Here is a 15,743-nt window from a genome sequence, read left to right on the forward strand (position 1 = left end):
CAGCACATCAGAAATCTATAAACATGCTTAAGAGTTCTAATTTTCTAAGTTTGACCCACTTTAGTATAGTAATGCAGTTGGGGGAACTAGTGAATTTTACACTTGACGGTAAAAAACAGAAATTAAGAGCTCAAAAATGAACGTTATTTTCTAAGCAATTTTGATACTCTGTATTTCTTTGGGATACAGGAAAATTTGCTTAAATTTTAAAGAAATCCTTATTTTGCGCCATATAGGTCTAACATGCACTTATGACATCAACTTGAGGATTACATAAAATATAATCAGCGCCCGATACCTGACCTTAGGCTACTTTTTTTTAGACAGATAATAACACAGCTCTTGCGATGAACAATTCAATACCTAGTCAACAGAATGGTTAGAAGCAATTCAATTTCCAATCAGTGGTGTAATGATATGGATAATGGTTGAGAAGGAAATCTTACGCCATTCTGTCAATTTATTTGTGATATTGAACACCTAAAGATAAGTCTCTAAACGACGCTTAGGCATCAATTGTCCAAAAGCAAATTTTGCCCATACTTGTTTTTCTATCAAGCTGAACTAGAATTTTTTACTTGGCATTAACTCAAACAAAAAAGATCTTGCTTTGTGCAATTTCTGTGTCAATCAATAATTCAACCACATGTTCTGAAAGATATGATTGCGCATAGAAGTACTCCTCTACTTCTATGGATTGCGTTAGCGAAGCATGGGGTCACTGCAGACAAACGTATTAGTTGTATCAGCAGATTATATCATTGCGTTGGCAATATGTAGTACCTTCTGCTAGCTAAGGCAGGGCTCGACATTAACTTTAATAACCTTAATTTGATAAATTTGACCTGTCTGAATTTGAATCCAACCTGTCCAACAAAACCAATATTTTTACCCATTCCTACCTGTCATTGAACTTTGTAAACTATTATGTGTAATCAAGAATGCATTAGTATTAACGCCCTGGAACCCATTTTGACAGCTTAATGTGTTCATTCCCTGGTGATTTTTCCCAGGCAAACTTTATTAGAAGAGATCAAGTGCACAATGCGCGTACTAACCCTCTTTCTGTCACACGACCACATTTTTTGCTTTAAAACTTCATATAAGGGTTGATGTCGAAACGAAGATTGAGCGGCATTAGAAAGAACAAACTCAGATTGAAATGCGTTTTCAGGTTAATCTATCACTTACTTTTGCTTCTGACCGTGCCATGTTTGGTCTATATTTCCCCTTAAAACAATTTTTTCGACAGCACATGGAGTATTTAAGTTTGGCAAACATTTTATTATCAAAACGAGCACAATCAAAGCTCCACTTTGTTGGTTATGAGACTATTTTCTTATATGGAATACACTATGTGCACATGTGGTGGTCGTCATGAATCACTATTGGGTGCACGTAATATTGTGGTAGCAACTGGTAAATAAAATTGTTGCGAGGTATTTTTTCACACTGAACAAATCCACATTGTTTAATCTAACTAGGAAAGTAAAACAGCAAAAATTTAAGCTACGTGTAAATAATTCTCTTGTCTTCCTTCATGACGAGTTTGCTATTTATATATAAACAAGCAAAATTTGTTTTCAAAACTTTTGTTTTCAAATACTCATAAAATATGACCTGTCCGTGTGACAGCCAACCCTGCAACTTCCCCTGTCCAGACTGAATTCTTACCTGTCTCTGACAGGCGGACAGGCACCAGTGCCAAGTCCTGTAAGGTATTCATTTTCAAGTGACTTTTATCTTACAAAGCTAAAAAAAAAAAAAAAAAAAAAAAAAAAAAAAAAAAAAAAAAAAAAAAAACTTTCTGTCCTGAACCTTATCTTCAACAGTAACTTTATTCCCAAAATTTCATAATCAAAAAAAGTTTTTCCACATGTTGAAAACCAAAGAGGTATTTAACTAACTGCATATCAGCCAACCATGGTCCTTTTTCTACCTCTTTGTCTAACTTCATCCAATTTTCTTAACACCTCCACTGCCCCTTTGCCATAATCTTTGGCATAACTCTGAAGTAACAGTTCAAACAGGGCCTCGGTATTTGGATGTGTGCTCAAGAATGCTCTCTCCAGAACATACAAGTCAACTCCTTTATCTTCAGCAAGATTTTCAATATAGCCCAGACCAAAGTCAATAAGGATCAGATTGAGCTCCTCTGGTGGATTTCTTAACAGCATATTTGATGTGGTGAGGTCTCCGTGGATTATGTTCTTCTCATGCATAGTCGCCAGTGTGCTGCCAACCTTTTGCATGAGTGCCTCAAGCAAGTGAGTGTCACCATCAGGATTGTTCTGAATTGCAGTAACATAGTCTCTGACTGTAACAGAGTCCTGTATGTATTCCATGTATATGTGATTCTTTATCTGATCAACAAAGTAAATGACTGGGGTTCTGATACCTGAAAAATATTCAAATTTATACTGGTGTGTTAAAGGTCATAAAGTGCACACGTTTGCATCTTTTAAAAACGCACACACATGCAGAGAGAGAGAGAGAGAGAGAGAGAGAGAGAGAGAGAGAGAGAGAGAGAGAGAGAGAGAGAGAGAGAGAGAGAGAACCTTATGGTCGATTGGAGCCAGGTAGTGACAGTAAAAAAAAAAAAAAAAAAAAAAAAAAGAGGAAAATAAACCAAACTTCACCTGCATGGTTAGATAACGTAAAAGGAAAAAGCATTTCCATAATTACCATTCGTTCTGCACCGTAGCATTGAACGAATTTCAGACTTGGTCCTCTGTGTCGTCAGAGATTTATCGAGGTCTGGGTGTCTATACGTTTTCTGAAATCTCTCCTTCACGATGCAGGGCTTTCCCAGAAAATCTATGACATAAATTTTAGCTTCTGCCCCTTGTTTTAAAAGCGTCGCTTTTGACAGATCGGACATTTCTACATTCCAAAACGTAAAACTCCCAAAAAATGTGCGAAGCGTTTTCACAACTTTCGTGACTTACTTAACGGAAGAGTTAAAATCTATAACAAGAAATGTGAGTAGGAAAAATTGTAATATACACCGTTATAGACTTTTGAAATATATCATATATGTATAATATGTAAGGGAATCAATACTGAATATACATTGGCATCAGTGTCAGCATAAAAATCTAAGATGCCTTTAAAATCTTGACATTGCATTTCGCGTCAGGGAACAATCTCCATTTTAGCATCCAAGGTGAAGGCCAAGACGAGCCGTGTGGTCAGTGGGAAACTTTGATTTTAGGTACAAAATGAATTCACAAGCGGAAGGACGCAGTGACATCATTTTGTATCATTCACCATTGTTGTATGCAACACGCAAGGTATGCGTATTTTCAAGGACATTTCTAGCAGTACATTTCAAGTAATTGTATGATTAAGATGTGTTAACAGATTGCAACATTTGGTTCAAGTTTAACTTCAGCCCGACCTTAGCTAAGGTCAACCTTCAAAGCCCGGCTGAAAGTTAAGGCAGAAGTGCTTAGCATATGTTTGTGAATTGCAAATATTTATTTTATATAAAGTCTTATAACTAGAATAACATTCTTATTTTTATGGAGACCAATTTGTTATAGCATGCACCAAGCTATGTATCAATGATAACCTGAAAATGCTGAAATGTATGTTTTATATGATAATTTAAAATTTAATGCAAAAATAATATTCTGTTACCCACTGCCAGGTTGTTATGTATCTTCAAGAAAGGAAGATTCCATACAAGTCCTTCTGCGTGGATTTTATAGGATATGAACATTATGAGCCTTGGTTCATAAATTTAAATGGCAAGCGAGAATTACCAGTGATAAAGCACAGAGGAAATGTGGTAAATGTCAGAGATCCGGAACAAATGATGGATTACTTGGAAAAAGAATTTGGTAAGGTATTATGCACAGCACACTTGTCCTTAATGACCGACAAAATTTTCCATTGCATATGATTAAGTACCAGTACTAGTACATTGTTCATATTAATTAGACATAAATATTATTCAAAATAAAGACTTTAATATATTTAGTGAATATATGATGTTGTGCTCTTAAGTATGTTTTATTTCTGGAATTTAGAACTGTATACAGTTTTTAGTGGCCATAGGCATTATGTTCTTTTTTTTCTGGAGTGGGGTCAGTTGAGAGAGTCAACAGGCAGAATTTGAAATCATAAACACTTTGGTGCCTCTCACAAACAGCAGACATTTATCAACAACAAACACAAATCATACTGTTCAATATAATTTTTTTTATATTTCAGATACTCCACCAAAATTAGCCTTAGCTGACCAGAATAAGACAGAGCAGAAAAAATACCAACAGATGAGAGAAAAGATGCAAAATTTGCGCATGGACATAATATTTTTTGGTTGTATGAAGTATCCAGAACTAACAAGTGGCATGCAGTTCTCTCCAAGGGAGATGAAGTGGTTTATGGGTGAGTATATTGTATTTAGGTATGGTGTAGTAAGATATACACAGAAACAATGACCATATATGATAAGGAAGCTTGTTTTTCCCATTTAGATGACTGAAACAGATCAGGATATTTCTTTCTATGCCGAGACACTATTGAAACAGTTCTGAAGGTCAAAATTTTTAATGTTATTTGAAACAATTTATGTTGACATCCTACAGAAAATGTTTATTTGATATATTAATATAATGATTGCTGGTGGCTTGTAGCTGAATAAATTATATGCTAATGTTTCAGACTGAAATAATCTTGTAAATATCTTTTTATCTATATGATAGAACTGCAGGGCAACAAGAGTCAGGCACTTCAGAAATGTGAGAAGAAATATCCATCGTTACGGCAGCACTACATTACTAGGTAAAGAGTGACACTGATCAGCAGTAAATGAGTGACAGAATCCATATCTCACTGTTTTCATTACTTTCATTTGCTTATATTTTTCTCACACCATTTACATAAAAAACTCTGTTTATATTTTATATCAGTCAGTCATTTTATTGGCAAATTTCAGGTGCAAATTTAAAATGACACAGTTTTGTAATGACACTGGTTGACATTTTTTGTACAGCTCAGAATTTCAAAGTACATTTGTAAAGATCTGGACAACGTGTGTGTGTGTGTGTGTGTGCGTGCGTGCATGCATGCGTGCGTGTGTGTGTAATTGCCATTGCCCCAAATAAGGAAACAGGAAAGAAAATGTAATTTTGTGTCAAAAATTTGCCCATATTCCTTTAAGAATTTATTTTTGACATTCTAAGATAAAGATTCAGAATTGTTCACAGTTTTTTATAATCATGAGAACTTATTTATCATCTCCAGCCTTGATAAAATAAAGCACTTAGACAAAGAATGGGAGGACAAGGTGCGTGTCATGGAGAGACTGGAAGATGTGGAGGCCATTTTGGATCAAGTGGAAAGACAGCTGGTCACACAAAATGGAACGGGTAAGTGAAGGATTCCCAACAATCATCAATTCATCACATTGTTTTGGATAGATATGATTTGCATTTTAAATAGTACTCCACTGAACTGAACTGAAGATATTAGAGAGTTCCTTTGCTGGTGAAATACGATTGGGTAGAAAGTAAGTCATTGGTTTGTGTGCACCTGTGACATTAACTGTGTTCAAATCCTGTTGTCAGATCGAGTCTGCAGGATACAAGCTCTTGTATCGAGTTGGTGCAATAGAACATTATTTAAGGCAATGATTGGTCATTTATATGCCCTTTATACTTTTTTTATAATAGTCAAAGTGCATAAGAATAGAATCTCTTTGGTATTACACATATTATTGATGTTTTTGATTTTTTTTCTTTTTCAGGAGACACTTATCTGTTTGGAAAGCAGTTCACAATAGGGGACATTGATCTAATAATCCTACTGCAGCAACTGGATGTTTTAAGTCTATCAGAAAGATTCTGGGAAGGGGGCACACGCCCAAAACTGGCTGCTTATTACAACAGGGTTAAGAACCGGCCGTCCCTTAAAGTGGCAGTGGAGGTGAACTTAATGAAACACATTCTCTATCCCAAAATACGCAGGAATGCAGGCTTTCTGATTGGTTCTGTAGTTTTGTTGACTGCTGTTGCCGTGGGAGCCTGGTGGTATACCAGGTCATAATGCAGGATGTGGATTGGGTGGGTATGGTTGTCATGACAACCATGGTGGTGACAACAACTCTGAAGTGATTAAAATATTTATATTTTTGTGATTTCTTAAAATTGATTTGATGGAGAGGGATTGAAGTCAAAATATTTTATGGTTTTTATTTTTTAGGTTCCATTTTTTTTGTTTTTGTAATTTTATATGTGTGTGAAGTGAGAAAGGGAAATGAATTTGGAAAGTGTTTTTCTCTTTGCCAATATTTGTATTTAATTTTGTTTATTCTAACTAGTGCCTGAAATGCATTAGTTTAGTGGATTTACCACAAACATGAGATTCTGAAACTTGAAGATCTGAAGCAAAACATAATTATTGTACAATTTACCCAATAAAGGCTTTTCATTTGTATGTATAAGATATAGCAATGCATTTTATCAACTTAATATTCCAAAATAGTATCCATTATTATTTATACATGTTAATATTGTGGCAGCTCCATTTTATGTATGACATGTCCTCAGTGCTTTTTGATCAATTGTTAATGTCACTGCTTTGTACTTTTACTTCAAACTCAATTGTTAATAATATATGTTCTCTATGATTTAAGTGATTTTAATCAAGAGCGAAGGGTTGTTATTTTCAGCATGAAAATGTTAGTATCTTAACAAGATTTTTTTCACAAATATGCATTATTTATGGACCGGTTGGTAATGTAATTATAATAATTTCTTCCCTATTTGCTTGTTGTTGCCCAAAATTTGAAATGTGACTGCATTCCCCTGTTAAGGTTTTGCTCCATTTTAAAAAGGTCAATTCAACTAAAATGTAAAAGCTATGCTCACTGTTGTGTGTTTGGTTGTCAAGGGTATGATAAAGGAGTGTTTTTAGTTCATAGAATTATTGAAGAGAAACATTTTATGAAGTGAAAAAATGTTAGGAGTCATTTATTTCATGATTCAAGAGAATAGTAATGTATGGTTTGGATGTTGTTTTTGTTCCTTTAAGAATTATTTTTAATGGAGGTTGTTGTTTGAATGTGTCACATTAGGATACATGGGTATATTATTTAAAAGATGTAGCCTCCATAAGGAGAGGAAAGCCAACTTAGCTTTCAAACCTCTGTCTGGTTCTGTCAGGACCATGTGTTTGGAGTAACACTTGTTTTCAGATCTCTTAGTCATGGAATTTATGCTTTTATCAGCAGATATTACATCCTAGTCATGTATAATTGTATAAGGTTTGTTATAACATTGCACTGCGTGTCTGTGTGTGCAACGCACATTGGTAAAGAAGGTCACCATTATTTAGTTCCAGCTGAAGTATGATATGCTTTTGGGATTTAATACAATGTATATGCTGAAAATTCTACTGCACAAATACCAGTGAGAATAGAGTTACAGGATAGACATGTCATAAATTGCATTCTCTCTACTAGTTTTGAACCATGTAAAACAGCTTTGGGTATACATAATACAAGGAAATACGAAATATGTTGTAATAAGCTTTTTAGAGTAATTTTGGTCTACAAAAAGGTAATAAATTTTGTATTTAAAGACTTTGTATTCGGTTTTATAAGATATATGTAATGACAAGGAAATGCTTGTAAACATGTCTGAACTAACTATAATAAATTTTAATAAATATAGTAAAATTACACAGGTGCCAATCTGTAGGGCTAGTCAGATGCAATTTCATCATAATAGTGATGTACCTTTGACACAAATTAAATAAAACAAAAAAAAATTTTTTTCTATAGATCATTGAAGTTTATTCTCTTTGGTACCTTAATTTAGAAAGTGGCAAAATGAAATTCGAAATTTCACAGCCATATTTTTGTGAAAAAAAAACTTAAGGGTGAAGGTACATAAAAAATGTTATGTGGAACTCCTGTGACTTATTCAAGTTCACCATGATATTACAGTCTACTTGATAAAGTACACAAGATGAAGAAAAATTATCAGATCTCACCAACAGTAAGTACTTGCACACCTGAGCATTTGAAATAAAGTGTACAATGGTGATTGTATTTGATGTAAATCATCCTATGCCACTACTTCTGCTTCATCAATAAAACAAGTTTCATTAATATTAACCCTTACGATTGTGCTTTTTGAAAACAGCCACTTTTGAATTTGGATTGTACAATTATATCTTATTGATAAAAATAGGCTTTCATCTGCAGCCACAGCTAAACCACTACTCTTTGTACTCCAAAAAGGTTGAGTTAAATATTTCATACCAATTATGTGATTAGAATATTCAAACATTGCTGGTCTAAGGGCACTTCTGCCATTAAAACATCTTTGGTATCTACACAGAAATATATTAAAGGGGAGAGCAAGCACAGTGATCAATTGCAAATTGTGTATATTCAACCATAGCTATTGCAACTGCAGTTAAGCAATTTTCTTATTAGTCATATAATGACCATAACTGAAGAAATTACGCAAAAATAATTGTACTGAATAAATACTTCAGCTTTGGATTTCTTAGTCAGACCCACATAAAGAAAATACTTAACTTTGAGACCAAACCTGGCATTAACTACCAGTTTAAAATGTGGTACTCACTTGCATAATACAGTGTAAAACTATGTCGAGTCAATTGTGATAGATTCAGCAAAAACAGCACCAGTTATTTGTTTACATTAAGTGTGTTCTTTCAAACAACAGAAATCTGATTCTGTTAACAACAGATCTATCAATCTGCAGGCTAGAATCTTCTTTGTACAGACCATACTATTCTTGTTTCAAAATCCCTAATACCAAACTGCGCTAGTTATAACCATTTATAAATATTTCAGAATTTTTCAAATTTATACACACAGTTTCTAAGAATTTCCATTACTCATTATCTTTTACCAGTTTCTGGATAGAAAATATATTCTTTTGGGTCTGTTACTGGGAACTGCATAGAATATCAATTAAAATTATGGCAAGAGTGACACTGTATTCTTGAATGCTGACATTGAACCTGAACCTTTATTTAATTGAAAAGGCATTTTTGTGATAGGCAACTAAAACAAATGCTACACTAAGACCCCATTCCCAGAGATTAGATCGATCCAAGTAGATTGACCTAACTCCCTGGGGGTTCACACTAAATAGCTGTCAGCCAACATTTTGTAGTAACGGGGTAATTTAATTTAAGCTGGATTATCTGATAGAAATCTAGTGAGACTCCCCACGGGGATAGATCGATCTAAAATCTATGGGAATGCACCCTAAGTGTATCTTTGCTACATAAATATAGACATGAACACATAATTGCACACTTGCACTCACACATATACAAACATAATAAATTAATGTGTACATCTATGTGAAATTGCATAGATTGCACCTTTGCTGTGTTCTTTAAAAAAATCTATACAGGGTACCCTTAAAGGTGGTACATACATGTGGTAGCACCAAATATTTTTTAGAAAGATTAAAGCAGCAGTGTAAGTCCACATTCCCTTTGTAAAACTTGTTAATAGTTCTGGATGCTGCCCACTGTGTGAAGTCACCGAGTGTTAATTGTTCCTTCACCGGGTAACTTTGGTGAGTAGTCAGATAAATACCACATCTGATAACTTACAAACCAGCACCCAATGGCAATGAAAGCCCCCACCACTTTCTGAGCAATCGTATGATAGTACAGTGTAGTGATAACAAGCATCACTTCCCATAGTAAAGTCAACATTGTTAGTACCACTGTCATTCCTTTAACAATATAGTTATACTGTAGATGTCCCTCTTTCACTTTCTGCAGAGTATCACCGTCTAGCCTATAGGGGGAGGTTTCGTCGCCCTCGCTCTGAATAACAAGACGCACCTTGTCCCATGACTTGAGACACTTCACCTCCTCGGAGATCATCAGCAGGTTATGAATCAATAGGAAGGCGTGCCCTGAGATATCAAACCCTATCCATATGTGGCCGCCACGGTAGCAGGTGCGTTTATCTGTCAGGTCCTTCATGGAACAGAATCCCGACTGGTGCTCTACGATTTCGAACACGTTCGTCCAAATGTACCACCAGAAAGTCCCCACGGCCAGCCGAGACATGTGCCTCCCGATTTTACGGCGATCTCCCCCACAGCTGATGTACATGGTGAAGAAGATAAACAGCCCCAACATGGCACAAGTCCATCCCCACCCAACACGCACGAAAAATTTGTTGAGAATGCTATTTTTATCCGCAAGGTACATCCGAGGCGGACGGAACAAGTCGCAAATCAAGGATCCTACACATACGATTATTAAGTAAGCCCCGATCTTAGCTGATGTGTCGATGAAGAGATATCTCTTACAAGTGTTATTGATCATCGCTGATATCACGGCCTGGACATTGGTTGGACCTGGCAATGACTTTTTGCCATCTTTTCTAAAGGCTCCAGCTGGCACCGACCGTCTGTTCGTAGCCATTTTGGAAGGATATCTATTGCGTATCGATACTCTCGTTTAGCGGTCAGCTCGTCTTGCAGTTGCAATTTAAACAAGAATCAAATTGAATCTATAAAGGCATTATTTGAAATAAAATGTACAATTTTAATTTACTTCAACACCTCTCTCAGGTTTGTTTTAAGGAATCTGGAGAAACATGTGCGTCAACATTTATTGTCTTAGCCGTGAAACGAGGTCAAATTTTTTAAAAGTTTTTTTTTTATTCACGAAAATTAATACAGGACATTTTACAACACAATGAGATACAAAGACACCTCTCACACACCATTCACACACTGAAAAAATTCTTACAAATAGTTATTAAAATACATGTAGAATGTTTTAAATAAAAGAATCTTAGTAGGCCTAGGCTATGACCAATGTTCCTTTCTATTCATATGAATATTTTTTCTATACTTTCCCATTTTTGTCTTAGATCAACTGCCTTTCTATTTTCTTCTGCTTTTCCAAATACTTTTTGCAGGCATCCCAGAGCGGTTTAATTTTATTCTGTCTACATAGAATGAAATAATTCTTTATACGAAGGAGTAGTAGATTAAGACCTACATGTATATGCGAGGGCTGTCGTCCAAGAATCCAAATATAAACAGGCAAGATTTTTGTTCTAATTCAACAGAGTACTGTGTACGTAGGTTCTGAATGAAACGAGTCCTAATAGCTTGGAAAAGTGTACAAACCCAGAAAATATGCAATCAAATTTCTTTTGGGTCATTACAGAAAGTACATCGCTCATGTTCTAACATATTATATTTAAAAAGCATCAAATTCGTGAAATTAATTCTATGTAAAATTCTGAATTTCAATGTGAGTAGTTTATGATCATTAGTTTCTCGAAAGGGCAAAGCATGAACTTCCACTTTTCAATTGGAAAATAAATGTGCAGCTTTTCCCTCCACTTGTCATGGGTGTAAAAAGGTAATGCTTCCTTGTCAGAAATAAATTTCGGATAAAAAAAGTTTCGTTAATTTGTTTCCCGATTTTAATAATACGAGAGTTTTATTCGTTATTACTGTAAGGTTCTTTTGGTACCCTCTTATGGGCAGTTTTCCAGGCAGAAGGTAAAGTGCTGATGACGCCTTGATAGTCAAGGAAATTGCAATCTACATTATATTCATCACAAAAAACGTCCAGACTTTTTACTGAACCAGTATAATCAATCAGGTTATTAACGTAAAGAACTCCTTTCAGAAACTAAGTTTTATAAAAGATTATCTTTTTATTGATCTTAATATAATTATTTCCCCAGCCCTAGAATATCATCCGGAGATGTAGTAGAAAATTTTTGCACAGAAGCCCATATCCCTAAAATCTTTTTTCCAGAAAGTATTTAGTTTATTAATATTGCGTATATGCTGTAAGCCATTCAATGGAAGTAGCAATACGTCAATTCCCCCAATTCCGCAATATCATCCATCAAAAGAGTTTTCCACGAGGAACAATTATGTGGATTTACCAATTTCTTTAGCTATATCAATTTAAGGGATTTACAGAAGGATTTCACCTCGGGGACCTTTAACCCACCGTTTTCATAATAATTAATCATAACTTTTCTCTTAACTTTATCTATTTTACTGTTCCAGATAAAACGACAAAAAAAAAAAAAAAAAAAAAAAAAAAAAAAAACTCGCACCAATTCTTTAAAGAAATGATCAGCAGGCATAGGAAGGACAGTTAATATTTGGATGATGGTAGGGAGTGCCAAGAATTTTAAAATAGTCACTTTACCTAGGAGTGAAATATGACGGAACGACCAATCATTTAACAATGATTTGATGGAATGCAATTTTCTCTAAAATTTTCTTCATTAATTTCATCCTTTGCTAGGTTATACCAAAACCCAGTAGTTTAAATTTCCCACTATGATTCCAAGAAATACTTTTAGAGGTTTGATACTCCTCACCACAGCCGCGCTTTGCTCCGACCCAAACAGCTTGGCTTTTTTCAAAATTTATTTTCAATAAAAGAGATTTAGCCAATAAAAAGGATGATACTTCCGCAAGTAGCCTAGACATTATCAACACGTACCTGTAATTATAAACACATGCATTCACCCCCTTCAAATAACCCTGGATCTGCCCCTGCAACTTATGTACACCAATGTACCTTCAAATGCTGTTGTGAAGAATATCGGAACAAAACAAATAAAATTGGAAATTTAAAAAATTTTCAATTTTTGGTTTGTCGAGATAATTTTACAAAAAAAAGGAGGCATTTAAGTAACTTAAGGACACTTAAAATATCGATACTTGGTATGTAAACGAAAGACACATTACATTACATTACATTTTTTTTTTTTTTTTTTTTTTTTTGAGATTATGGAAAATGCACACTGGTGAGAAAATGGATGCAAATGGAACAGGAACAGATGAATATTCAAGAAGTTTTAACTAGAACTTCACCGTCATGCCAAGTGCCAAGTGCACAGCTACCAGCTAGAGAACTTGTTTATTTGGCCTCACTGTAGCAGTCAATAAATGATCAATGGAATCAGTAAGCATATGAAATACATGTACGGCAATGTGATGATATGTTCCTTCGATACACCAGTTAGCCGACCACCCATAGCAAAATATCAGGTCTGCTAAAAATTTGCCGCAAATTTGCTGCAATATGGCTGAAAATACGCAGCCATAAATTTTTTCTTGCAAACTCGTTGCTGGAAACTTTAATGTTCTTACTTTTGCAAGCATAAGACCCCTTTTTTATCTTATCATGTCATATTTCAGTACAATGCTGCATCACACAGATTCTCTGGTTTTTACACATCTTTCCACTCTAAGCTATTCTTCAATTTAAATATTCCCTTGTTTGGTAATGGTGTAATGTTTTACTCTTACAGGTACATAATATCATTATTATTCATTTTTTTAAAATAGTTCTCTATTATTAGCAATCAATCAAATTATCGTAATTGAACAATTAGGTAATGGACAATTGACTTGAGTTCACAACGTCTGCTCATATAGAAATTTCCATTAAAGAATGACATCTAATCGTTCTTGTTGCTATCTTTTACATTCCGGTACTCTGACGCTTTAATTTCCATCTGTGGCTCATTGACATGTAAGATTCAAAGTCGCTGACTGTAAATATCATTTCATTTAATCAAGAAAATAATATTAATAAATGTTCATCACGATAATGATGTAGTCAATTAAAACTTTTTTGTCTGTTTATTACCCTAAAAAGCCTATACCTGAAAGTAAAGACATATGACATGAGTCAATTGTGATCAACTCTGTTTTAAAAGTATGTAAACATGTTCCTTAAATTCGTGTTTTGGCGCACGTTGAAACACACGTACCTTCATAATGGCATTATAAATGTTTCATGCCGAATTACTTTCCTGAATAACAACGGATTCTTTTCTAACTGACTAGCTAGACTGTTCAATATCCAGATAAACTGGACACCGAAAGAAAGCGACACGATGCGGAAAGAACAGTGAATTTTTGCGTGATTCTCAATTCATCACAGATCAAAAAGGAAAGGGAACTTAGCCTGCAACAGAACAAAACAAGATATTAAAAAAATCAAACAGTAATTCTACCGTGGTTGGTAGCACCATGTTTCAGCCCATAATGTTTGTCTGCTAGTAAGTTAACGTACTAGCTTCTTCCCAAAGGACCAGTCTTAATCGGACCGCAAACGCCAATATGACGTCCGTTATCCGTGATGTCTGCCTCGCGTGATGTGCACATATGGTGTAGCGCTCCTCCTATAGATCGGTTTCTCACATTATGTTAGTTTCAAAACTAATATAATTCAGCTGATATTGATGAAAAGAATCGTTACAAAGCTGGTGAGTTTAGAGGAGGAAGGGAATTTTTTCTGAAACGTGTCGTTTGTTACATATCAACACAATTATAATGGTTTTTTTATTTTTCTTTTGTAAATGATACTTTTGTTTATTTATTTATTTATTTATTTATTTTTTGTTTTTGTTTAAATAAACTCTCTCTCTCTCACTCTTTTCATACAATGGTAAAAGCACAGATTTTTATCCTCACTAGTAAATCAACACATACACTGTATATATATTTTTGGGGCGAGACGGTATTACTCCCCTGACTAATCAACGAGATAGGCCCGTTGTTGCGTGTTTGACAATAACGTGGACTAATCCATTAATGAATTCTGTTATGGTACATTTATTATTTTATAAACAAACTAATGGAACTGCATTTCACCATTTCTACATGTAGCAATGCCACATCTTACATTTCTGATAGTCTTGTTACCTACTAAAACCGCATCAAGGACAACTTCATGTTCAGTTCCTTCCGAAGGGAAAAGACGATTAATTGCAATCAACCGGCTGCTTAAAGCCCTTTGGAAACTCAAGTAGATCTAACAAGCGTTTGACAGGAGAGCATTAGCATGGAGTTGCAATAGAGCGACTACGCGTGGATGGCTCATCCAGATATCGCCAAACACCTTCAAGAAATATAAAAAAAATGTATGCCTCTAGGAAAGGATAGCACATTTTTCAACAAGCTTAGTACACATTTCAGTGTGTCCCAAAGGTGAATTTTCTGTGTTTACCTGGCAACTTGAACCTTCCTTGACAGCCATCCTAAAACAAAGTGTTCCCCAAGACTTAATAAGGAATTTCTTGGAGGAAAGAATAAATAAATAAATAAATAAATTATAAAGAAATAAATAAAATAGTGCGCTTTGTGGTATACATGACGATGTAAAAGAAACTTTATCTTCAGCTTCAATATCAATGTCAGTTCCGTTGATATCTGTGTATAAGGTATAAAAGAGGAAGGACAACCAAGATAGGAGATAATTTGAAGAAGGAACGACATGCTTTTTGTTTTACTTTTAATTGCAGTATGTTAGGGGATATGACTGAGGCTATTCAAAGAATCGGAGAAAGCTTTGCACTACACTGCCCATGAGTAGAGAAAGTACCCGCAGTACCAAGATGGCTGGATCGAAGGTAATGAATTGAAGAAACAATTTGTAGTGTAAAAGGGCAAAGTGACGTTTTTCTCACTCAGGCCCCATTCCCATAAACACCATCGGTCTACCCAGATCGATCCAACTCTGCGGGAATCTGAAGTGAGTGATGAGCCTCTTCCTCCTGCGTTTCGAAGACTACAGAAAAGCTTTTGATCATACAAGTAAGTAGGAAACAAGAAGAGGCATGTCATTCAGTTAAGCTGATTGCACTCAGCGAGAGTCCCCACAGAGCTGGAGCGATCTACGTAGACCGATAGCGTCTATAGAAATGTGGTCTACAACCCCAGATA

At 35.0% G+C, this 15,743-nt stretch overlaps 3 protein-coding genes across 3 annotated transcripts; 1 reads left to right on the top strand and 2 right to left on the bottom strand.

Moving 5' to 3' along the window:
• Positions 1-1,263: 1,263 nt before the first annotated feature.
• On the bottom strand, positions 1,264-2,959 carry LOC106151518 (EKC/KEOPS complex subunit Tp53rkb-like). Its single transcript, XM_013524821.2, has 2 exons — positions 2,686-2,959; positions 1,264-2,398 (listed from the first exon to the last, which is right to left on the bottom strand). Exons 1-2 carry the CDS (start codon positions 2,879-2,881, stop codon positions 1,914-1,916), a joined length of 681 nt encoding a protein of 226 aa, XP_013380275.2. The 5' UTR covers positions 2,882-2,959; the 3' UTR covers positions 1,264-1,913.
• Positions 2,960-3,115: 156 nt separating this feature from the next.
• Positions 3,116-7,589, top strand: LOC106151533 (ganglioside-induced differentiation-associated protein 1). Its single transcript, XM_013524852.2, has 6 exons — positions 3,116-3,293; positions 3,653-3,845; positions 4,219-4,395; positions 4,713-4,791; positions 5,254-5,378; positions 5,756-7,589. The coding sequence occupies exons 1-6, from the start codon at positions 3,222-3,224 to the stop codon at positions 6,052-6,054; spliced, it is 945 nt and encodes a 314-aa protein (XP_013380306.2). The 5' UTR covers positions 3,116-3,221; the 3' UTR covers positions 6,055-7,589.
• Positions 7,590-7,779: 190 nt separating this feature from the next.
• On the bottom strand, positions 7,780-10,480 carry LOC106151534 (acyl-coenzyme A diphosphatase FITM2). The gene has a single exon (XM_013524854.2). It carries the CDS (start codon positions 10,441-10,443, stop codon positions 9,541-9,543), a length of 903 nt encoding a protein of 300 aa, XP_013380308.1. The 5' UTR covers positions 10,444-10,480; the 3' UTR covers positions 7,780-9,540.
• Between the last annotated feature and the right edge of the window lie 5,263 nt (positions 10,481-15,743).

The sequence above is a fragment of the Lingula anatina genome, chromosome 4 (assembly GCF_051362555.1).
Source record: "Lingula anatina isolate TDL-2025a chromosome 4, LinAna3.0, whole genome shotgun sequence".
Taxonomy (NCBI): domain Eukaryota; kingdom Metazoa; phylum Brachiopoda; class Lingulata; order Lingulida; family Lingulidae; genus Lingula; species Lingula anatina.

Excerpts from the sequence above, each read along its gene's own strand:
- LOC106151518 (XM_013524821.2), bottom strand. The coding sequence starts at position 2,881 with ATGTCCGATCTGTCAAAAGCGACGCTTTTAAAACAAGGGGCAGAAGCT. Across the intron at positions 2,399-2,685 it reads GCTACGGTGCAGAACGAATG|GTATCAGAACCCCAGTCATT; the intron begins GTAATTATGGAA and ends AATATTTTTCAG.
- LOC106151534 (XM_013524854.2), bottom strand. The coding sequence starts at position 10,443 with ATGGCTACGAACAGACGGTCGGTGCCAGCTGGAGCCTTTAGAAAAGAT.
- LOC106151533 (XM_013524852.2), top strand. The coding sequence starts at position 3,222 with ATGAATTCACAAGCGGAAGGACGCAGTGACATCATTTTGTATCATTCA. Across the intron at positions 3,294-3,652 it reads TGTTGTATGCAACACGCAAG|GTTGTTATGTATCTTCAAGA; the intron begins GTATGCGTATTT and ends ACCCACTGCCAG. Across the intron at positions 5,379-5,755 it reads GGTCACACAAAATGGAACGG|GAGACACTTATCTGTTTGGA; the intron begins GTAAGTGAAGGA and ends TTTCTTTTTCAG.